Raw genomic sequence first — 23,904 nt, 5'->3', positions numbered from 1 at the left:
AGGACTACACAGAGAAACCCTGTCTCGAAAAACCAAAAAAATAATAATAATAATAATAATAATAATAATAATAATAATTCCCTTTTAATAGCACAGTTACGTTTAGCTACAGAAACCTGCTCATCTGAACAGAACAGACATGACTGTGCAGTTTCATAAAATGTGCTCACAATCTACATAAGAGTCTACCAAAACCCAAAACAACAAAAATTAGACACTGAGTATCCGATAGGGCAAACACCACCGTTTCCATCTACCAAAGCATAGCCCTTCAACAACAAAAGGGGAAGCACAGTGTGCATCACACCATTCCTAATAGAACACTGGCCTCAGGAAAACCTACGCAATGACTTTAGCCCTTCAGTCAGTACAGGGGTATGTGAAGCAACATCTGATTTTTAAAGCATGAAAAGCACTTGCTGCCTCTGCTCAGAATGTGTACTAAAAGCCACGGTGTCTGTGTGACCCTGCCCTCCTGCTGTTTCAGGCTCTTTTGTGCAGCTTAAATCACTTATTTTGGTTTTCCATTAATAAACATCCATTTTTGATGACTCTTGTTAATTAATATATATTCTCCCCGTGTTTTAAATCCGTCTCATTCTGTAGCTGAAAATTCTTTTGTCTCTCCCTCCCTAGTGCCAAGATTACAGACTCTATTCCCTTTTCAAATGGATGAGAGTCTCAATCGGCAAGATGACAAGGTAAGTTCTGAGATAGTAAAGGGTTCCACTAACAACTTCGTCTTGGCCACTGTTTGTTATAAATGGTCACAACTTAACTGTCTCACTGCTCACTCGTAAATTATTTCACAGACCATTTTCTATTATAGAATGAATTAAGGGTATTAGTTTTCATTAAAAATCTACACTTGAAGGTAGCTCAGTCGGTAAAGTGCTTACCTCAAAGACACGAGGATCTTACTTAGTTTAATACCCACAGTCTAAGTAAAAATGCCAGGTGTGACAGAGCACGTACAAGCTCAGCACTAGGGAGGCACAAACAGGTGGGTCTCTGAGGCAGCTGGCCAAGCAGCCAAGTCTACTTAGTGAGTTCCAGGTCAACAAGGAGGTGAACAGTAGACAGCACACGGCAGACAGCACTGCTGAGGGCCGACTCCCCAGGCTGTCTTCTTGGTGCCACATGCACTCCATATCCACACTGCCTAAGAAATCTTAAAGTCTTGTTTTGTTTTGTTTTTAAGAAACGAGAAATTCCAATCCCTTATACTGATAGTTTCAACACTGGGGTTGAGAGAATTTGTTGTTTTGTACACATCTTCAGGGCCTTAGCACTGGGACTAACAATAATCACAGACAAAAGTATCTTTACAGAAAAAAATGAGATTTAAAGACAGACAGTTTAAAGACAGACAGTATGAGCTGTTGACTTTCAGAAGCAAATGAGTTGACATTTTCTACAAGCTATTTTACAATTAAAGAAAAATCACTAATGCCCACCAGGGGGCACCACACAGCCAGGCCTTCCCAGAATTCCTGATTCCCAAGTAACCCTCACATCACTTGGCAATATTTTTAAAGGCAGGCCAATTTATACAAAAGTCCAGGCTTCCAGATCTTCTTGCACAACAGGAACCTGGCCTCCGTGGGCTAACGAAGAGACACTCTTCTGTAATCTGCCACCTGACATGGCTGATCCTGAGCTCTTGGTATCTGACAAATGGGCAGGTCTTCATTAACATACAGCGTGAGGAACAAACATCAAAAAAAACCATTTCTTCCTTCTCCTTTTTCTTTCCTTTCCTTTTTCCCATGAGACACAGGCCTGCTGTATAGTGCAGGCTGTCTTTCAGTGTGTGGAGTCTCCACTGTGCTCAGCATGGGCACCTGAGACCTCAAGATCCTGTGTTTAACATTTCTATCAGACCAGGTAGTGGCTGGTGGCACCTTTAATCCCAGCACTCAGGAGGCAGAAGCAGGTGGATTTCTGAGTTTGAAAGCTAGCCTGGTCTGCAGTGAGTTCCAGGACAACCCAAACAACACACACACACACACACACACACACACACACACACACACACACACACAACTTCTATATCTGCACGATTATTACTAGCTAGAAAAAAAGTTTTAATATTAATGAGACAAATAAGGAAAGATGTGCACCCTTTCTTTATGAGCTAGGATGAACCCCTTAAATCACTGCCTCACAATAAAAGTTAACAAGAAAAGATGGGGTTTTAAGATATGTATTAATTTTATATAAACAGTAACTTTAAGTATATGCCTTCCCTAGCCTTTCTGAGAGGCCAGCTATAAGGATGGCACAGAGCTAAGGCAGCTAGCTGCAGGGCAGGTTAGCTCACTTGGTCAGTGTCTTCAGTCCAAGCTCCTTTCCGATCACTGAACGGTCAGTGAGCCTAGGTTATAATTTATTCTCATCTGGAAAATAAAGCTCTTTTTAGTAACTTCCCTAAAGCTGGCTTTCCACGCATTCAGCTGCCCTCGCCACTTTCAGCATGCAGTCACTATTGCTGTATACAGTGCTGTTTAAGAAGTAACTTCTTAGCCGGGCCATGGTAGTGCACGCCTTTAATCCCAGCACTTGGGAGGCAGAGGCAGGCGGGTTTCTGAGTTCGAGGCCAGCCTGGTCTACAGAGTGAGTTTCAGGACAGCCAGGGCTACACAGAGAAACCCTGTCTCGAAAAACCAAAAAAAAAAAAAAAAAAAAAAAAAAAAAAGTAACTTCTTCCCATCAAGAAAGATTCAAGTCAGTTGCTACAAGTACCATTAGTCTTTTCTGAGCCCCTGTATTGGGAAAGTCTGTGTATTTTGAGAGTTTGCTATATTCTGCAACGTTTATATAGTTTTGACTTAGCGGGTCAGGGCGGCTGGGACTCAAGCCAGGGCTGTGCAGGCACTCTGTCCTGAGCTATGCTAGCAGCCCCATGATGCATACAAGTGTCATGCGTGAGTGTCCCCTGACAAAGCACATGATAATAATAATCCCTCCTTCCCTCTCATACAGTCCTTGAAAGCAAGGGAGCCACTGTTGACTTACTACCAGAATATTCATCCCAGACTGTTCTGGGATGTGACACTGACAGAGACACACACAGCTTCTAGTCTCTGGGAAGATGTCCCTTATTTAAAGGTTATCACAAGGACAGAAACACTGTTCATGTAGAATGTAGGACAAGTAGCTGAGCAATTAGGATTTCCCAGTGAAGTGAGACCTAAGCTCCTTGAAGAATAATTGGAGTTCGGAAGAGAAAGTTTCAAATGGCAGAAATAGCATGTGAAAGGGGCCATAAATAAGCAGGGAAAATCACAGCAACTCAGTATTGGTCAGGGTTGGATGGGGTGCCAGGAGCTAAGGCTAGAGAGAAACAATCACTGGTAAGGAGCCTGCACTGCAGTCCTTGGCTACCTTTCCACTGTGACAGACACCACAGCCAAGGCAACTTGTGAGAGCATGCAATAGGACTTTCAGCTCCAGGGGTCAGTCCATGATGATGGGAAAGGTCTGGCAGGAGGCAGGAAGCAGAGGACAGTTTGAGCCACAGCAAGAAGCAAAGAGCAAACTTGAAATGCTGAGTCTTTGAACTCTCACATCCCACCTCCAGAAACAAACTTCCTCAGCAAGACCTCATCTCCAGGGCCTTCCCAAATGGCACCACCAACTGGGAAGCAAGCATTCAAACACCCTAGACTTCAGGGAGCAGGGCACACCATCTAACTAAAACCATCAGATGCAGGAAGGATGGTACGCCAGACTTGTTTTCAGAGTGCAAAAACCTGAGCAGCATAAGGACCACTGCCTGACCTTGTCCTGCTCATCCAGAGTAGCATGGGTGGACCCTGTCCCATGTACTCATAATGCTGTGGATGGTGTTCAGCAAATATATGTTCTTGAGGGCAAAGGCCATTCCCTCCTAAGGTACCCATGAAAGCAGCACATTAAGAAGCCGTTCAGATGGAGAAGCTGACCACAGTCAACCCACGCATTAGCTGACATCGATAAGGGAACTCACTGGGACACTTCCGTTTAGTACAGTTGGTTCCATTACCTCCTCATCTGCCAATCCTTCTTCTTCCATAGCCACTTCTAACTTCTTCTGCCTTTCCAAAGAAAAAATAATTAGACTTTTAAAACATGTTTCTATTTCCATTTAAGATATAAGTTATTTATCCAAGCCAAGCACTGGGCATGCTATGCCAAAAAAATCTTTCAAACTGGACCAAGATTCAACTCTTTACTATGATCAGTATTCTTTCTTAGATACTAGGATTCAGCATTCCGTGCTGATCAAGGCTTCACTGCTTTATCACCCAGGACGAGATGACCTGGTATGAGTCTTAAGCTCAACTTCCCCAACTCAACAAAGACTCTGGAGGCAAGTGTATGTACTTATTAAAATTGCTGGGAAACTGAAAAGTCACATACGTGTAGAAATAACCATCGATCATAACATTTGCTTTTCTAGGAACAGCCAAGTTCAGCTATCTGGTTTTTTCTTTAACATGAAGTTAGTTAGGCTGGGGCTGCAGATGGTATCGAGGACTGTGGAGCAAGCACACTTCGCCACTCACTGTTCAGTGAGGAGCACTTCATGTCTATTGTGTCAGTTTCCCTACCATGTATCTGGACAATTCATCCAATTATTTTTGCATTATGCCAGAAGACCGACATGTCAAAGATGGAAGATTTCAACTACCAGAGTGATATGGACCAGCCTCGCCACCTATCCACCCCAGCGCTTGAGAAGCAGAGGCAAAGGCAGGAGGATCACAGAAAGTCTGAGGCAGCTTGGCCTGCGACACTGCCACAAGGCCGACAGCTACAGCTCAGGATACCCAGCACCTGACATGTCCTCCTCTGTATCTCCTGCTCCTTCTTACATGTGTGAACTCTGCTCTTCCTTTAGACCCTGCTCCAGGGTCACTGCCCTAGTCAAAGTGAGTGCTCTTTGTGGTCCCTCACTGCCACTCCCCACTCCTACCTGTAGCTTTTGTGTACACCACTCCCTCACCACACTTCAAGTTCCACTGAGGCAAAATGGCATGCAATTCTTTCTTCCTATTTTCTCACTAACACAGTGCAGCATCACCAATGCTATGCCTTAGTAATTTCTAATGCATCTTGGTAAGGACATGCTGCAATGCCACAGCTGGAAAGATCTGTTTGAAACATAAGTGACACGTGTGCACATGTGCACAAGGCTCAGAAAACCCAGGAAATGAAACAAGCAGCCAGGTGTCCTGTCGGTGTGAAAAAATTAACACAAAGGGTAAGACTCCAATCTACTCACAGAAGACTACTAAAGTGTTAGCCTTTACTGTACCTGGTTTCTCTCTCTTCGTGCTGTAAAATTAGGTTGCTGTAAAAATTCTCCAGTGTGAGCTTGGCCACAGTTACTCTTTCCCGGGTATGGTTGCTCATAGGAAAGGTAGTTGTTGCCCCTGCTGTCATTGCCATAGTAACTGGAACTGAAATGACATTAAAATCAAATTCTTTAGCAGTTTAAAAAAATTCCTGTTTTATCAAAATTTTAAAATGTTTAACTTCTATTAAGAATAATTCTACTATTAGTTAACCACCCGGGTTTCTTATTATAAATAATTCAAAACTAATACTAAACAGGTGCGTGCCAGGTGTGGTGGCTCACACAAGCAATGAGCAACCCCAAAAGATGCACTGGTCCCAAAGCCAAAGAAATTAATTCTGTCCTGGTAAAACTAGAAATTAATTATAGAAAGATGTATTAGTGGCAGTCTACATATTAACAGACACACTAGCTCACAAAAGGCCATATGTGGCAGTGCTCAAAACAAGGAAGTATTAATCCATTTTGCTGTTTTAATTGACCATTTTTCAAACTTTATAAGATTTTGCCAATAGTTACATCCCCAATAAATATATCTTAAGATAGAACGTGGTTTCGATGGTAAGCACAGTCTCTGCTGCATAAATCCTGTGAAACTTGGCCTGCCTTATCAAACATTCATGCAGGCATATGTGTGTGCAGATCTAAGTTTTAGAGATAGTCATGAATGATCTTAGCATTCTGAATTGTTACTGGGACAGCATAGATGTAGCATAATTTTCCAGATTCTCAGGCACATTTCATCTTCAAATGAAGCTTTAATGCCTAGATAGTAGATGTCCACTCAGAGACATGCAAGTGCCAACTTTTAGGAACCACTCATATGAAGACCATTTCCATCCTTAGGAAGGCAAGGAGTTTGGCAAAACAGACATTTCACAGGGACAGCTCTATAGGACACTGAGGTACTGTTTCTGAAACATCTGCTTACTGTAGGCTTTGATAAGCCAAAAGACAAGAGCAGCTCATACCTTAGGAGAGTTTTAATGCCTAGAAGAGGGTCCTAACAGACCATGCTGGGCAACAGAAAGAGCTTGCCAGGTGAACATTCCAAGTTCCCATTGCCCACAAACCTTCCACCACCCACCACATGAAGACATGGGGCTCTGCCTGCAGACCTTAGCAAAGCTGGAGGCCAGGGACAGGGAAGAAACAAAGAGCCCCTGTTCAACAGGCACAGATTGGAAATGTGTTATTGAACTGTGGCAAACTCATTTCCCTTGTCTCATGAACTTAAGCAAACAGTGTACTATATTACAAACCCAGTACAAAGCTGTTCTTCTGTGACTGGGTTAACTGTAATGAGAGGATGACTCCAGCCCTTGTTTAAATCCTTAAGTAGACTTCTGCACATACCATATCAAATTAGCTAAAGTGTAGCTGGTAGACACCAGGGACGAGCATCTCAGGATAACTGTCTTATTCACTAATGAAGGACTTAAAAACAGCAGCTCTCACCTCATCCTTAGAACACAAAACTAGAGCATGGGGAAGCTCATACAGCAATGGGAGTCAGGGCTAAACGCCAACTTGCTTGTGAGCATTACCCATGGCTTCCCTCGTGCTGACAATCCCTTACATGACTTCCCTTAAACCACAGAAATGTGCAGGAATCTTCTGATCCTTGTGGCTCTAGCTTGTCCCTAACCTTCTCTATGACAAGACATTGCTCATTCCTGGTGGGTAGCCTCTGAATCTGCACATCTCACACACTGGTGTGTATCACTGCCAAACATATCACATTGCCCTAAATGAGAACTTCTCTAGGCACTGTCTCCCCAACCTCCCTTTGAACATTCATCACATCGTACCTGACACAGAGCAGACAGTTAGGAATGATGGAGATCACTTTCTAAGTGAGAACATCAGGAAGAGATGAAAGAGTTGGAAAGGAAGAAGGTTCTCTGACCCTTGAGATCATGATGTCTGACCCTAGCCATCTTTCCCCAGAGGCAACTGCAACGTGTACTCTGCTGATTTCCCAGGCCTTTCTGAGGCCATGTGAAGTTAATGCACAGGAAATCCATGGAAAGTCAGGGTTGCTCATACCAAGTTAAGGTACTTGTGTAAGCACTGCACATACCTTCATTTAAAGATAAACTGCTGCATGATCTAATAATAGTATTCCTTTAAAAGATGAGGAGGAGGAGGAGGAGGAGGAGGAGGAGGAGGAGGAGGAGGAGGAGGAGGAGGAGGAGGAGGAGGAGAAAGAAGAGGAAGAGGAGTACCTCAACAACTGTCATGGCCACAGACCTGTAAGAACTTTAATGCTTTAACTAAACGCTACACAGAACCATTTTTTCCAACATAATAATTTTATTAATTATCAGAGAATTTCACATAAAGCAGCCCAGTCTTACTTACTTCTCAGTCCTCCCAGATCTACTCTCACCCTGTGATCCCCCCCACAAAAAACCCACAAGTCTAATTTGTATTGTCACTGGAGAATGGCAAACTCCCATTGTCCAGCTCCTTAAAGAAAACTGAGTCCTTCCCTACCCAGAGCCCTGTCAGAAGCCATCAATTATGAAATGCTACATGTCAGCATCCCTATCACAACTTTAAAGAGTTCTATCACAACTTTTAAGAGTTCTCTTCAACAGTTTCATGTCTGGACTGTTACTTTTCTTTTTCTTTTTTGAAGGAGGGGTAGACATTGTCACAGAAGCCTTCTATGATTCTTTCTTGACTGTGAATCTACAGGCATAGATTCCACTGCAAAAGTAGCTTTCCTGCTCTTTACAGTCAGCGAGACAATGGACCATTGACTCTTACCATTCCTGGTGATGGCATGGACCACAAACATCCACATGGCCTCTGGCATCAGCACGGACCACAGATCTCATCATGGTCTCTGGTGGCAGTGCAGACCATAAACATCAACACTGCCCTCTGCCACAGCAGAGACCACAGAAGCTATCATGGCCCTCGGTGGCAGCCGAGGCCATGGAAATCAACATGGCCTCTGGAGCACTGGCCATGGACACCAATATGGTAGCAGTCTACCCATGGAGATCAACATGGCTTCGGGTGGCAGCACAAACCACGAACATCCATATGGCCTTTGTTATCAGCACATGTGAACCTCAGCATGGTCTTTGATGGCAGCTCAGACCACGGACATCAAATAAAGCCCCAGCACCCCAGGGCTCAAATTCTGTTTTGAGATCAGATGTGGAAATGGCAAAAGTAGAGAAAGAGAAACAGCTGTCACACAGCCAGCATCTCCCAAATCATGTCTGCTGTCAGGATTTGGAGGAGAAAGAATGGATCAGAATCAAAGCTTTCCAGTAAATTTAAGAAACCTAGATTACAGGGGAGAAAGCTGCTTAGGGCAGGACTTGCCAGCTTTCTTGTATCAGCATGTGCTCACCCTCAAGGGCAACAGGCATGCAATCTGCATGAGTATCCTAGAGAGCTTCCTCAAGACACATGATATCCAGGCTCACAGGCCTTCAGAGCTTAAGGAAGCAAGTGTCAGTTACTTTTCTTAATAAACACTACTTTGGGGGCAAGGGTCTTTAAAAATTCCAACCAAGTTCAATTCCTAAGGACTCAGGATGTTTTCTGTGCCTCTTCTTTTGGCAACAAGCAAACAAACAGGGAAATGTCCAGACGATAGGTGGCTGAGAAGATAACACTCAAATGAGAAACCAGGCAAGAGCAAACTGTACTACTCTAGGCCAACACAAGCCTTTCACAAAGCTAAGAAGAAACAAGCTTTTCATAAAGCCTCTTTAAGAAACACAAAGTAACACGAATCACAGAGTTACATGACTTGTAAGTAATGTCTGCATAAATCAGAAAGGAAGATGGAAAAGGGAAAGGCAAGAGGGAGGAGGAGGAGGCTGGGCCGTGGAGGGAGCAGGCTGGCTGCAGCCAGGAGGTGCAGAATGTACTCCTGCTTAGCTGGGTAACATGGGAGATCTAGTCCCCAATCAAATTCCAAAGCTACTCCATCCTAACCAAGCTTACAGAAGATTGGTATACAAAAAAAAAAAAAAAACCCAAAAAACAAAACAAAACAAACCAAACAAACAAAAAAACCAGCAGTGCACAGATTCACACAGCAAGAAGAAACTAAGGAGGAACAGGATCTGCATATTGTCACAAAGCACTCCATCTTTGCAAAAAGAAATCTGAATTAGCACAGGCTGCTGTCAGGAAACCAGATTGATGCCCAGAGAAAAGTTACTCAATGGAAACATTCAGTGAACTTCAGGATGGAGGGACATGGCCAAAGACTGATGGATACCTGTCTCTCTGGGGCACCAGATACTGCCAAGTGCTGGAGGAGATGACACACTAACTTTCAAAGCTCACTAAAGTTCCTTTGGGAGCAGGACTGTGAGTCAGAGGAGAAAAGAAAATGGTTGAGTAAAAATCTTTGAAGATGTTTTTGTGTTACACAAAAACATGTGAGGGAAAGTAAAACAATTCCCAAGCCCTGATGCATGGCTGCATTGAAAATATAGACCAACAAGGTCCTGAGATACACATTGTGAATCTGGATCTATATACAGAATAAGCAGACAAAGACCTCTTTGCTCCCCCAGAAGATGATGTAATAAACTTTACTCCAAAACCCAAAACAGTTGTCTATGAAAATCTATTTTTAGGTACTTTATAATTGTCATTAGCATATTCTTAACATTCTTGTTGGACATACCTGTAACTTCATATGGCTTGATGGAAAAACCAGGTCAAAGCAAATGCTATCAATCACCTCGGTACCCAAAGCCTGCAGCACTAGGTAGGGATTTTGCATGCTATGCAAACAATCTACGTGAATATAGTGAAGTTCAGTCCGTGCCTATGCCCCATATATCGTCATTTCATAGGTTCAAAGCTGTAAACACCTGGTGCTGTGTTTGCCTTCAAAGGGAAGGTTTATCTTCCTCCTAAGATGTATGCGCAGTAAGGCTGGGGCCCGGTCTGTCTCAGTGATCAGCTTTAACAAGGAAGAGCTCTTTTGTTCAAACCAGACACAGACTGTCTTTACATTTTTAATTATAGGAAAACTAACAAGTGTTCAAAGTCTCAAAGAGTGATCTGGATAATCAGTTGTTACGCTGTAAGCCCGCACCTTTAACTGATGCAACACTGGCTTTTGTCTTTTATGAAAGCTCTTTCTCTACCCAGAAAAAAAGAAAGGACATAATCTGTAAGCCTAGAATTCCCAGCTTGAGAAACCTAACACTCGTGTTCTTTAATTTCCTGTTTACTTAAACAAGTGACCCCCCAATTCATTAGAGAAAGATTACCAACAGTGAAGTACAGCATTCATTAGTTGAGCTGGTGGGATTCACACAGACACACATGCACACACTCACGCACACATGCATATCTATAAATAGAAGTGTGTCTCCGTTACCAGCAAACTTCAAAGGTAGAAAGCAGATATTTGGCCTGTCAATTTCATCTCAGTATCTTTAATGCTACCTGTAATGTCCAGCAGTGTGAAGTCTCTTAATCCATCCTGACTTGTGGTACTGATGCCTGAGGCTGCAGGTCCTCAGACTGCAGCCCCAGATGCTGGGTTCCTAATGAAGGAGTGCCAGTCACAGCCACTTTTCATAGGCATATATGAGAACCCAGAAAGCCAATCAGCTCAAATTCAACACTGTATATTTAAAAACTCAAAATACATTATGTATGTAGACGTCATATGAAGCTTTTTAACATTAAATCTGTAAACAAGGCCCTTAATAAAGACAATAAATGAAAAGCTTAAAATATACAAATGTTCAATGTTACTAGCCAATCAAAACATAGACTTTAAAAGGATACAGGATGCTCTTTGTAGTGGAGGAGAGTGTTCATTCAGATGCTGGCAGTGAGGCAGATGGAGAGAAAGAATCAACCTGCACCATGGCACAGAACTAGTGCCCTGTACCACAGCAAACCTGGATTTTGTCCTATGAACCAAAGAATTATGACAAGAGTATCTCATGGAACAAAACTAAAGATAAGGAGGATGACTATTGAAGAAACTCCAGTGAGTTCTTCAGCATAGTTCAAACTTCCTTTAGGAAAGCAGGATTTTACAGGTAACTACAAAACTGCATTATTTTAGGGGCTCAAATTACCATTGTCTTTTTAAGTGCCTTTCCTGCCTATGACTCAAAGGCTTACATTAAAGTGACAAACTAGAGCAGCAAGAGCCTGAGTTCAACTACCTTCAAGCAGTATTTATGGTAAGAGAAATGTGGAGAGAAGAGAAACAAAAGAAAGTTCTAGATTTGAGGAGGAGCCTGTTCCCTTTGTGTCCTCTGTATTACAAAAAAGCCTGGACAGACCAGATGCAGGTACTGTGCCAACAGTGAGGGCCTGGTGTGAGGTGAGAATCACCAATGAGTGAACTAGCAGGGAAAGGGCTGAGTGGTGAGAGGTGGTGTGACATCCTGGTGAGGGGAGGAGCCAGCTGGGGAAGCAGCCTAGACAAGCTGCTCAGCCAGGCTATAAGTAAAGCTTGCATGTCTGGAGACACTTGCTGTTCATGTTCTTAAAAGTGAACTTCTAATAGGAATAGACTACACACTCACTATCACTCACACACACTCATGAACACACTGACCTACATGAACACACATATACACACTCACACACAAACAGTCATTCATATTCACAGAGAGAGCATGAATTTGTGCACGTGTATGCATGCCTGCGTGCCTGCGTAGGGTAGCCCTTTCAACTGAAATCAAAGGTGATCAGAATACCTGAACAATTATGAACTACACGTAATACTTTATGGGAGCAAGAAATTAGGACTAAAATTAAAACTCAGTATAGTCAAGAGTATAGCTTAAAACCTAAATAGCCACAAGAGACTTTTACTAATTTTGAGTCATTTAAACTTTCCCAAGAGATTTTTTTTGGCCATCACAAGTGATCAAAGAAATTGCTCTCAGATAAAGACACCTGTGACTTCTGACTGGCACTGTGCTGAGCATACAGACCACTCAATTCCAGCTACTCTGACAAGATCCAGAAGGTGCCTATCTCAACACATGAGAACACAAACAAATTTTAAGACTTAAAGAAATGCTAAGGAGCTCTTTACTGACATCTGGACAATTTATCACTAGCCCTGAACACTGCACCAGTTTAGTGACTCAGGGTCTTCATAATACAACCTGGATTGTTTAGGGAACACAGACACATACAGACACACAAAGATAAAACTATGTAGAATGAAATAAAAAAAAAAAAAATGAGTCCTGGCTGTCGTCAAGGAAAACCTTCAATTCAACATAAGAACTCAGGAAACTCTCCCTAAGGCAGCACCCGAGTTTAAATCCATGCACAATTTTCTAAACTCAACTATAGGTAACGCTATGGAAAATACAGTTGAACACAGGGTAAGACCTTCCAAAGGCAATTTTGCTTACAAAAAGCTGACACTTAAGTGATATGAGGATTATCTTATCTGTTGTTAAGTGACAGGGCCATTCCCCCATCCCTCACCTTACAGAAGTGAAGCACAGACTGGGGAGAACAAGCTAAGTGGTCCACAGACAAGAAGTGGTGCAACAGGCTATAGAATAGCCAATAGCAAAGCTCCCACTGCGGCTGGTAAGTGCACAGAGCAATGGCAATCCCAGGACACTGCACCATCCTATAGAGCAGCTCAATGCCAGCACCGGCTGAGGACTAGCCCATGGACTCTGCGGTCCCAGTCTACTCTAACATAGACCCCAATAACCCAGACACTGCTTCCCATCTTGCTTTATGATCTGAGTTCTACCTACTTTTTCCAGATGGTCAAAGAAAAAAAGCAAAAAAAAAAAAAAAAAAAACCCACAGGCTTCTTGAAAGCCAAGGTAAAGCTACTACAGAAGAATCTTTGTTCTGTTTACATGTTTCTCCCCCCCCCCCACTTCTCCTCCTCCCACCAAACTCCTCTCTTCTCCTCATCCTGCTTCTCCTTCAAGATAGGGTCTTACTATGATCTGGGGGCCCTGGAACTCTCCATGTAGACCAGGCTTACCTCTAACTCACAGAAAAAAAATCTGCCTGTTTTTGTTTCTAGAGTGTTGGGATTAAAGGTGTGCACCACCATGCCTACCCACCTGATTTTAGACTTTGTTCTACTTATCTATGTAGAAACTCTCTCATTTAAGAGATTGGAGCACGTCTGGACACTGTAACAATCACATCATAATGCTAACAGTTAAGTAACTCCAAAGTTCCCAACATGGGGAAAGACTCACAATGTCTGAGCTCACAGAGAACTTGTTATGTCATAAGAATGGTACTTTCCTACAAACCCACAGGCTCACATCAAAGCTACTTCACAAAGACTTAAAAGTTTAAGTAAAAATAGTTGTAAACTAAGATTTGAGTACTCACATATTAAAAGTTTATTATTCACTTACTTGAGCCAGCATATGTAACTTATCATGTGTGTACACACATGTATGTATTTGTCTGTGTGAGTGTGGGTAGGTGTAAACATTAGCCCTCCCCTTCTACCTTGTCTGAGGCAGGCTCTCCTTGTACACCACTGAATATGCCAGGCTAGCTGGCTACAACCTTCTGAGAATCCTTCTGTCTCTACGTCCCACCTCACTGTGGGAGAGCCAGGATTACAGGTCTTCAACCTGCCATGTCTGGCTCTACATGGGTGCTCAGGATCTGACCTCAGGCCCTCATATTTGCATGACAAGAACTTTGCTCACAGAGCCATCTCTCCAGACAGTTTTTAGCAAAGTAATGGCAACACCCTAGTCTGGATAATGCTTTGCTGACCCAAGCATCCCCTTCTCACTGTTATCATCTGGGGGCTGCAGGCTTTGCTTAGTACATTCAAGGCCCATTTTTTAATGGACTCTCATGTCAGAATCCCTGCAAGTATTTCAGAGTTTTAAAATAGATACGCCTATGCTCTGCTGCCTCATCCATTCATCAAATGAGAGAAAGGACTCTGAATGTTCCACTGTCTGAGCGAGGAGATTAGTCATCACTGAAAGGCAGACCTTGGCAAAGATGCCACTGCCCATGAGCCAGGGGTAAAATTCAGGACTGAGTTGCCTTTAGATGTACTCCTACGAGCCCAACAATCTTGAGCCCAAAAGGAACATTCCAGCAGGTGCTGTCTCCTACCACACCAAAAGAGTAGCTCCTCTTATCTGTTTGGCAGCCAGTGGTCAGAAAGTTCTTCTTACAGCTAACCTAATTCTCTTCCACTCAAACACAAATTCATTTGTTTTTTCTCATATAGTCCATAAAAATAAAGACCCTCACTGCATCAAATGCTCAGAGTTGGGGGCTGGAGTACACACAGGTTTTGATTACCTTTCACTGCATAATCATCAGTTCTTAAACTTCCATACATTTTGCTAAGGGAAGAACTGCTACGTTAGTCAAGAAACTAATTTGTAAGTAGTGCCAACCTTTGAAATGTGCATATATCTGAAACTGCTATTTGAGAATTTAAAAGGAGTCCTTTCCAGCACTGATAGGTCTTAATGATAAAAGAGTCACAGCAACTGTGAGGTGGCCTTGTCAGGCACAGTGCTAAGCGTGCTGCTGTGTGCACAGTGTCCTTTTTATCTGTGCTGTGTGTGAAGTAAGTGCCTTTCAAATGTGGGGACAAAGAGACAGGCTGAGTTACATCACCATGTACAGAACCACATGCAACCAGAGCTGTGGCTGAAGGTATTCAGCTGTAAGTTATCAGCACTTCCACTTCAGTGAACCTTGTGGTGCTGGAGATCAACCGAGGCTTTGGGCAAGCAAAGCAGACAGTCTTTCCCTGAGCTCCACCTAGCTCCAGAGCCTCTCTCACTGAACAAAGAATGTTGTTCTCAAAGGCAAGTTCTTTGTAGCCAACTTTACTTTTCTCACTTCTTTCCATTTTAAAACTCATGGAAAAGCAACAAATCTAAGCTTTCACAGACTGAAACATCCGAAGAATGTTAACAGAGGGGCTGGAAGGAAGGCTCCTAGTTAAGAACATTACCTGTTCTTGCAAAGGACCTGGGTTCAGTTCCTAGCACCTATAGGATGGCTCACACTGTCTGCAACTCCAGTTCCAGGATATCTGATACCCTCTTCTGTCTTCTGTAGGCACCAGGCACACAGGCAGTATACACACATATACACAGGAAAAATATTCATACACATAAAATAAATGAATCTAAAAGATTTTTTTCAAAAAGAATGTAACAACATTCTTAAAAATTAGATGAGAGGCCAGGCAGTGGTGGCGCACCCCTTTAATCCTAGCACTTGGGAGGCAGAGGCAGGCGGATTTCTGAGTTCGAGGCCAGCCTGCTCTACAGAGTGAGTTCCAGGACAGCCAGGGCTACACAGAGAAACCCTGTCTTGAAAAACAAACAAACAAACAAACAAAAAAACACCAAAAAAAAAAAATTAGATGAGAAGCCCAATATGGTGACATATGACTTTAATCTCTGCATTTTGGAAACTGTGAATTCAAGGTCAGCCTGGTCTACATAGCCAAGTTTCAGGCCAGCAGGGGTTACATGACTGAGACTCTGTCTTTAAAAAAATAAATAAAATGCAAGACCTAAGACTAGATGGTATGAGCAACTGCAGAACGTGGCTGACTCCAGCAATCTCCCTTCAGTGTTACCACATAAAACCAAGCTTTCATTTTTTATAGCTGTATGATATATTTTGATATTTTGTTAGGAATCCTCTCACCTCTGCCCTCAGCTGCACCTTTCCACAAAAGATGCAGACTCTTCCCTCTGTGGTCTTTACTTGGAGAAAATGTGGTTTACCATCCCAGCCTCAGGCTGATTCTGGCTCCTTTGCCAAGGCATTTCTACTACCATGGAGACAAAGATCCAAATGAAAGACCCTTTCTAAAAGCTGCATATAAACCAACAATATGTTATAATTATAGAAAGCAAAATAGGATATTTTAAAACCCCCTAGTGAACAGGAGTGATGGTGTACAGCTGAAATCCCAGTACTCCAGGAAGACTAAGTGTTTGAAGCTAGCCTGAGCTATATGGGTAGATAACAAACAGTCCAACCTATTTATGTTTGCATGTCATGTAGGTTTTCAGGGCAACAGTAGTAAACTCAATCAGGTAAGACTGATTCAATAACCACACCATAAGACTGTGGGTGTGCCAGGTACATAAAGCAGGTAAGCTAACAGCAGGTAAGGCCCAATAACCACACCATAAGACTGTGGGTGTGCCAGGCACTAGAAGAGTAAAGGGTATAAAAAAACACAAGGTGTTGTTGAGTCTACAATACCACTGAAGTGAAGTAAGACTAACCCATATCAACAACGGGTGCAAAACCACAATGGTCTGGGTAGGAATCTTTGATAAAGCAGGACTTTAGAATAGAAAAACGTTCACATAAGTTACTGTGCCAGACACAAACTATTAGAGTAGGTAGCTCAGCTTAGCCTAACTAAATGCCAAGTGGCAGTCGAGGTTTGGTGATAGCTCTTTAGAAGCTCATGAAGGCTGGTGTGCTGCTGGAAGGACACTGAAGTCACAGGACAGTGATCTAACAGCCTTCTCTGGCCAGGACTCACCCCTCTAGACTAACCTAAGTGAGGTCCTTACCACAGTCTGATTCTGACAAGTCCCTCTTTCATGAGTCCTGCATCCACCCAGTCCACCCAATTTCCTGGTATGATGGAAACTTAACTAATACATGCAGAAGACCCAATATGTGAGCTTGTCTATTTCTGGAAAAGAGGTAGTTCTTTCCAAAATTACTGAGTCAGAAATTTTACCAGCACTAGGCTTGGTTAAAAAAGGGGGGAAGGTTATTTTTAGTTAAGTAAACAGAATGGACATTCTGTCTCTTTCCAAGAAGCAAAACCTAAAGCTACACACAGCTGGGAAATTACTCCGGAAGGACTGGGGCAGAACTTGCTTTATAAAAATTTAAATTACAAAAAAGTATTTAATTACATGCAAATTCTAGTTATTTTGCCTTTTTAAAATTTACTCAATTAATTGACATAAAATATGCTGATCTATAGTGTCATATGATGCAGGCCACCTGTGCATAGCATGTAATGCTCCAATCAGTATAGTTATCTGATTTATAAAGTCTATGAGATCATGTTTCTCTACCCATGTGTTTTCTGGCAAGGAACACACTACAGCCTTCTTCAGGTATTTTCTGTGCAAACAGAAAACTCACCTTTAAGTAGATTTTTTACATCAATTTCACTAAAATAGGACTATGTAATCCTCTGAGTTTCCTTTCTGTTGTTTCTTCAAGTATAATTGCTTAAAGTAATTGCTGGTGATTTGATTTAATCACAGCACACAGCAGGATGTGCAGGCTTCACACAGGTCTCTGGGTGCTTTCTATCGAGACACAATAGTGGTTACACAACACTATGCTTCACACCCAATACCTTTGCAGCATGCATTTATAAAAGGGCTGGAGATTAAGAGCACTGGCTATTCTTCCAGAGGCCCTGAGTTCAAGTCCCAGCAACCACATGGTGGCTCACAACCTTCTGTAATGAGATCTGGTGCCCTCTTCTAGCCTGCATGCGTACATGTAAGCAGACTGTATGCATAATAAATAAATCTTTTTTAAAAAAGTGATGAAATTTAAAAAAAAAAAAAGTAAAAACAAAAGCAATGTTGCATATAGTTCCCTACGTACTTCAGGATGGCTGAGGTCAGAGTGACAACTTCCCGTGTGGGGAGAAGAGCAGGGTCAAGTTATGTTTGGAGAGAGCAGGTGTTTTTTACTACACAGAAGGGTGAATGGAGTCTCAGAGGTAAATGTGTTAGTGAGCTTTCCACTGCTGGGACGAACACTGCGGGCCTGCAGTAAGGCAGAGCTCTGGTACATGGAGGCCAGCAGTAGGAAGAGAGAGAAGGGGCCAAAACAAGCCAACTGTCAAGAGCACTATCCCAGTGACCCACATCTCCCAAAGTTCCATGTCCCTACAATAATGCCTTCAAATTTTGACTCTATTAGTGAACTGTATTGATCTACTGATGAGGTCAGCATCTTCACAGTGCAATCACCTTTAATAAAAGCTGGATCCAGTGGCTGCTGAACAAGCTATCACACACGGGGCTCTTTTTAGGGAGACAATTCATATCCAAACCACAGCAGCAAAAGAGAAGTACTCTAGGTGACAGTGACACCCTATCCTAAAATACCAGGAAGGAGAAAAGAAGAAACAGAAGTAAATACCATGTGGATGAATTAGATCCATCATGGCTTCACCCTGTTTATGCTAGTAATGAGCACACGCAAACACCATGTTCCTCCATTTACTTTTTCTGTAGAATTTGGGAGAGAAATCCTAGATGGGTATAATAATTAATACTGATATTAACTTGACAGAATTTAGAACCACCTTGAAGACAAGGGGTCAAGTTTCTGGATTAGGTTGAGGTGGCACACAGCCTAGATGTGGTCAGTGCCACCCCACAGTCTGAAGTCTTGGTCTGAATAACAAGGAAAAAGCAAACTGAGAGCCAGTATTCACCTCTCTCTGCTTCCTGGCTGCAAGTATAATGTGGTCAGCTGCTTCAGGTTCCTGCTCCATGCCTCCCCCACCATGGTAGACAGTACTCTTAAACTGGATCAAAATGAACTCCTCCTTCCCAACACTGTTTTAACTAGGTATTCCATCACAATGACAACAGGAGGGTGGCACATGCCTATAATTCCAGCTCTTTCAAGGCTGACACTGGAGGACTACGAGATCCAGGTGAGCCTTCACACTTTCATCATGTATTTCGCATTTGGGACGAGCCATAGCAAGGGGCAAACAGGTTAATGCTCATGTGGCCACGCCAGTAGTAACCTGGCCCCTGGTTTTCAGTTGACCTAAGAAGTGCAAGGGCTGCTGAGGTATTTCAGTTCCCTTCTACCACAACGTAAGTATCAGATTTATAAAGCAGCTGAGACCTCTCAAGTGTCATTAGTATACACTGTGACCACAGGGACAACCTTCATCCCCTCATTTATTTTATAGATATCTAGAGAATGGATCCCATGTACTATATGATTTGGATAGAATGCAGTCAGCATGGTAAGACAACACCAATACAGTGTTTAAGTCTGCTGCTAAGCCTGACAGATTGGGAAGAGCAGACAGTGGCCAAAGATAGGACTGGATAAGGCAGCAGGGACCAGGCAGGAAAGGACCATGAATGTGAAACTAGGAAGCCCAAGCACCGCTGGGGAAAGTAACAAGGAAGACATGCTAGAGACTTCAGCCAGGATGAGTGTTCCAGTTCACAGTGTAAAGAGTCAACAGGTTAAAAGAGTGGATCTGGTGGTTAACAGAGATGCTTGGAGGACAAAGAAAGGAAGAAGGGAAGGAGGCTTACTTGGAAGTTAGGAGACAATGAGGACAGTCCAGCAGGCTGGGTTCCTGAGTCACAGCAACATCAGTATAGAGAGCTCTGAGACCTAATTAAGTGCTTCCTTGGTTTTAGTGGGAAGAAAAGAGAACACAGTAAGTTAAAGACGTAAGGAACAGTTAATTTGCAATAAAGGCAGTACACTCCTTCACAGTAGAATAGACCTTAGAAATGCATAGCTCAGCTACACTTCTCTGACTCCTTCAAGATACATAGAAACTTTCAGAGAAAAGACATAAACCTTAAAGTTCACAGCTTGTCATCTGGGCTACAGCTTCCAGGGCAACATCCTGCACACAGTGGGTGCCTAATTAATGGAGAGTGTGTTTGAAGGTAACAAATGTTAAGCACACACACACACACAAAAGACAAGTTTGTTCGATCTGGTCCCTGGCACACAGTACAGGTGGCAACTCCTTGCTGTCTGGCAGAGAGATCTTACTGACATGATGGAGTACATACAAATGAAGATAATTCATTTTTGATGGCTAAATACACTTCTGTCATCCTCACAACTCCAATAACTATGTAGAACACCCTCCATGTGTTGACATAGCAGGCTTTTTCCCTAACAGGTGTCTTGTCTTATATCTGTGCCTCAGATAAAGGTGCATCACAAGCAGCATCAGAAAAAAAGCAGTCTAAACGACTCAAACCACATGGACCTTCGCTTCCACTTTTACAATACAACAGCGTTTTTTCCCTCAATACTATTTGTGCCAGACTTGGTGATGTACACCTAAAATCCTAACACTTGAGAAGTGTTAAGACATGAAGAACAGTAGTTCAAGACCTCAGCTACATAGTGAGTTTGAGGCCAACCTGGGCTACATGAGATCTTGTGGTGGAACACCTGACTGACAAACAAAGAGGCCCTAAGTAAGTTAGAGATACAGCACTGAAAAGAAACACTGCACAGATTTAAAAGTTAAACACAAAAATGCAGGGCACCTTTTCTAGACATGCTCACTGTTGATGACTGATGTTCTGAAATTTCTGCCTCTTCTATTTATTTCCTCCATTATGTATTCTCCCTGTCTATTGAGACTAGCTCTTACTACACAGCTTAGGTTATCTTTAAACTCTTGCCCTCCTACATCAGCCACCCAAGTGCTAGGATTACAGAAATGTGTCTGTAATCCTATTGGTATCAGCTCTGTATAACAAACACCAAAACCTTGAAATCCGATTAGTCTATTCCATATTCCTAAGTTTAAAAAATATTAGCACTACCCCCAAAGTTACTGACAATGACAGTATGTATAATTCATAATTCATGAACTTTATCTGTATGCCAGGTAATTAATATACTTAATACTTGACACATACCATCTCTTCTTGTATGGAGCTCTACTCATCCTAAGATGTCACTTCATTTTGCAGAAGACACTGGCACTATGAAAAGATATATATCTTACTCCAAGTCTCATAGTCAACACCAGCCTGACTCCAGTCAAGGTTTCCCTTGCACTGTGCAGTTCTGTCCCTCCCAAATGAAGCTGGGTATCTGGGAAGGTGTTTCGGCCGGAGCTGCCCCACCTTGGACGCCAAAAATGTTGCGGACCACTCTGTTGATGTTGGAACCCGCACTGCCAAAAGCCTTCAGGGCTAAATTGTTAGAGCCTGCACTGCTCCAAGCTGCTCAGGTCCTCCGGTCGGGGTTCAGCAAGAGAGAGAGTGAGGACGAACTCGAGGAATGGAGACCAGACAGAGTGTGATTCAATCCCGTTTATTCTTCAGTCTCTCTTCTTCTCTTCAAGTCCCAAGTCTTGAGTTCCTAGTCCCTAGTTCCTAGTTCTTCCAAGTTCTTCCTCCATGTGCCTGCTACCTAATGCCTAATAACTCCAAGTTGTTCTTCCGAGTGCCTAATAATCTGTTGCTTGTCTTTGTCTGCCTCTTGCCTTTTATATGTCTCACTTCTAAGCCACGCCTCTAAGTCACGCCTTTAAGTCATGCCCTTAGGCCTTGTCTCTATATCTGATCTCTAAGTCACACCCTTAAATCTCTAAATCACAGCTTTAAGTCTCACACACCCAAGGGAAGATCCTGGGTATCTAAAGCAAGATGTTATCAGAGTGTGCTCAGCTGTTGTAGGCTAATGTAATCAAATCTCTTATCAGGGGATATGGCTCAAGATGGCTGCAAGGATGATATCCGCCTTCTGTTGGCTCCCCACAGGAAGGCACTTATTATTCCTAATTTAAGGATAAAGTAGTTTCAAACTTGAAATATTGATGACATTCAAAGATGCACAAGTAAAAAAGAAGCCACTCTGAGTGGCTAGCTCAGGCCCTTCCCACTCCCCTTCCAAGACTGAGTTTGGCTCTAAGAAGCAAATCACCTGTTTCCTGGTAATCAGCAGAGAAGACAGTCCCTACCTTATTTAAAGTAAATAGATAAACTCACAAAGTAAAGAAGGTAAGAAAATTACACACAATGGCTCTGTCAGACTAGCATCACATCAAGGTACTGAGGATCTTTAAAAGTCAAGTTTCCTTTCATGCCCAAGGCTTCTTACAGCTCACAAGAGTTAACTACTGTTAACTGTTGTCTGTCCCGGTACAGTAAAAGCACTAAGCTCTCTCATTAGAATATAAATCTCTTTCTTCCTTTTAAAAAACGAAGACAGGTTATCTCTGCAGATCATGCTGGCTTCAAATTCTGCATCCTTCTGTGCTGGGCTCATGGATGTACAGCACCATGCCCAGCTCCAAAGTCAGGTTCCCAGAGTCATGAATCCCAGTACTGCATAAAAATCTGACAGTTACTGTGCACAATGAGATGGCTACTAGGAACACAAGACCAGCTACACAGACAAGAAAGCTGGACTGTGTTTGTTTTCCTAGTATCCACACAGAAACTGTCAAACTCTCTGCTGTGTTGGCTCTCAGAATGTCTACAATTAAGTCCTTCCCAAGCAAGCAGGTTCAACAGCTCTGACACCCTGTGCACCCAGGGACAGTGGGCTGTGAGAAAAAAAAAAAAAATCAAAGCACGGGGCAATTTTGTATCTCAAGGATAATGACAAGAGAACCCACCCTAGAATACACAGAGACTCAATCCAGTCATCAGATACAGAAATCTGGATTCCTTCTACCACAAATTTGGAATTCAATCAGTGAGATGCCTTCCATACAGAGTTCATTTTTAGTCCTTATTTGACTACAGAAAGTCCGGAAAGGGGAGACTTTTCCTCTCCTTCCTTAAGGAGGCAAGAGGGGAAAATGTAATATTTAAAGTTGATGGCACAATTTAAAAACTTTCCACAATGGTGCACACCCAGCTGAGTCATACACTTAAGCCCTCAGTAGGTCACCTCAGTTCTGGCCTTCTTAACCAAGGTTCTTCTAGCTCTGTCCATTCTCCTTGAAACTGAAAGGGTAAGAAGCCCCATGATGGTAGATCCATGAGGTTTGCTAGTCAGCCAGTCTAGACTTCTTAATGTGTTCCAGACCAGTGAGATTTTGTTTCAAAAAAATGTTTCTCAGGATAATGATTGTGAGAAACACAGACAGACAGACAGACAGACAGACAGACAGACAGACACACACACACACACACACACACACACACACAGAGGGAGGTGAGGAGGGAGAGAGAATCCATGTCTGGCTGTCTCTCTCAGGATAACTATATCCAAGTGGACAGTAACTTCAAGCCTGAGAGCTGGTAGAGGCCTCTGGGGTGTTTTCTATTCTGTCACTCAGTGGCTCTCTCCATGGCACAGAGCCTGTGCAGGACTCAGTTAAAGGCACTGGCATCTGACATTTTTTGATCTTCATCAACTCACTAAGACCCATGAAGTGTTCACATGGGACTCTCCAGCAACTCAGCTCTAAGCTTTGCTCTTATCTTGACAGTGTATGGTCCTAACTACCACACTGAAATGTGTTTTCCCAATCTCTGGCTATCAAATTTTTAGGTAAAATCTCATGAAACTATAAATAAATATTTCTTTAGAGCTCAAACTGATAAATGTGCCTATGTCTAACATTTCATAATGTTCTCAGCCACTGTGGAGTTAGAGTCCTATCCCATCCTTACCACAGTAATCTTAGGCAAGTGATTCCATCTGTCTGTGTTCTCATGGATACAAAAAATGCCTGTGAGATACTAGATATAAAATAATGATCAATCTGGAGAAATGGCTACTGTCAGTGTCAGCACATCACTCCTGTGGTGGTTACACTGTTAACTCCCTTGTCACCATCC

The 23,904-nt window shown here is 42.7% G+C and overlaps 1 protein-coding gene across 9 annotated transcripts in view; it reads right to left on the bottom strand.

Moving 5' to 3' along the window:
- Stk38l (serine/threonine kinase 38 like) overlaps positions 1–23,904 on the bottom strand; it is a 54,238-nt gene that overhangs the window by 14,049 nt on the left and 16,285 nt on the right. For 2 of the 9 annotated variants that reach the window (XM_076940853.1, XM_076940854.1), the window contains exons 2-4: positions 19,660–19,756; positions 5,303–5,447; positions 3,992–4,079 (exon numbers count right to left, since the gene is read on the bottom strand). The exons of 1 other annotated variant lie outside the window; for it this stretch is intronic. In XM_076940853.1, the coding sequence (XP_076796968.1) occupies positions 3,992–4,079; positions 5,303–5,436 (222 nt within the window). In that variant the 5' untranslated portion in view covers positions 5,437–5,447; positions 19,660–19,756. Of the gene's footprint in view, positions 1–3,991; positions 4,080–5,302; positions 5,448–19,659; positions 19,757–23,904 lie in introns of those variants that run through there. 6 more of the 9 variants (XM_034511638.2, XM_034511637.2, XM_076940852.1 and 3 more) reach the window with 4 other exon arrangements.

The sequence above is a fragment of the Arvicanthis niloticus genome, chromosome 9 (genome assembly GCF_011762505.2).
Source record: "Arvicanthis niloticus isolate mArvNil1 chromosome 9, mArvNil1.pat.X, whole genome shotgun sequence".
NCBI lineage: Eukaryota > Metazoa > Chordata > Mammalia > Rodentia > Muridae > Arvicanthis > Arvicanthis niloticus.
This window is presented reverse-complemented; position numbering and strand designations above follow the sequence as displayed.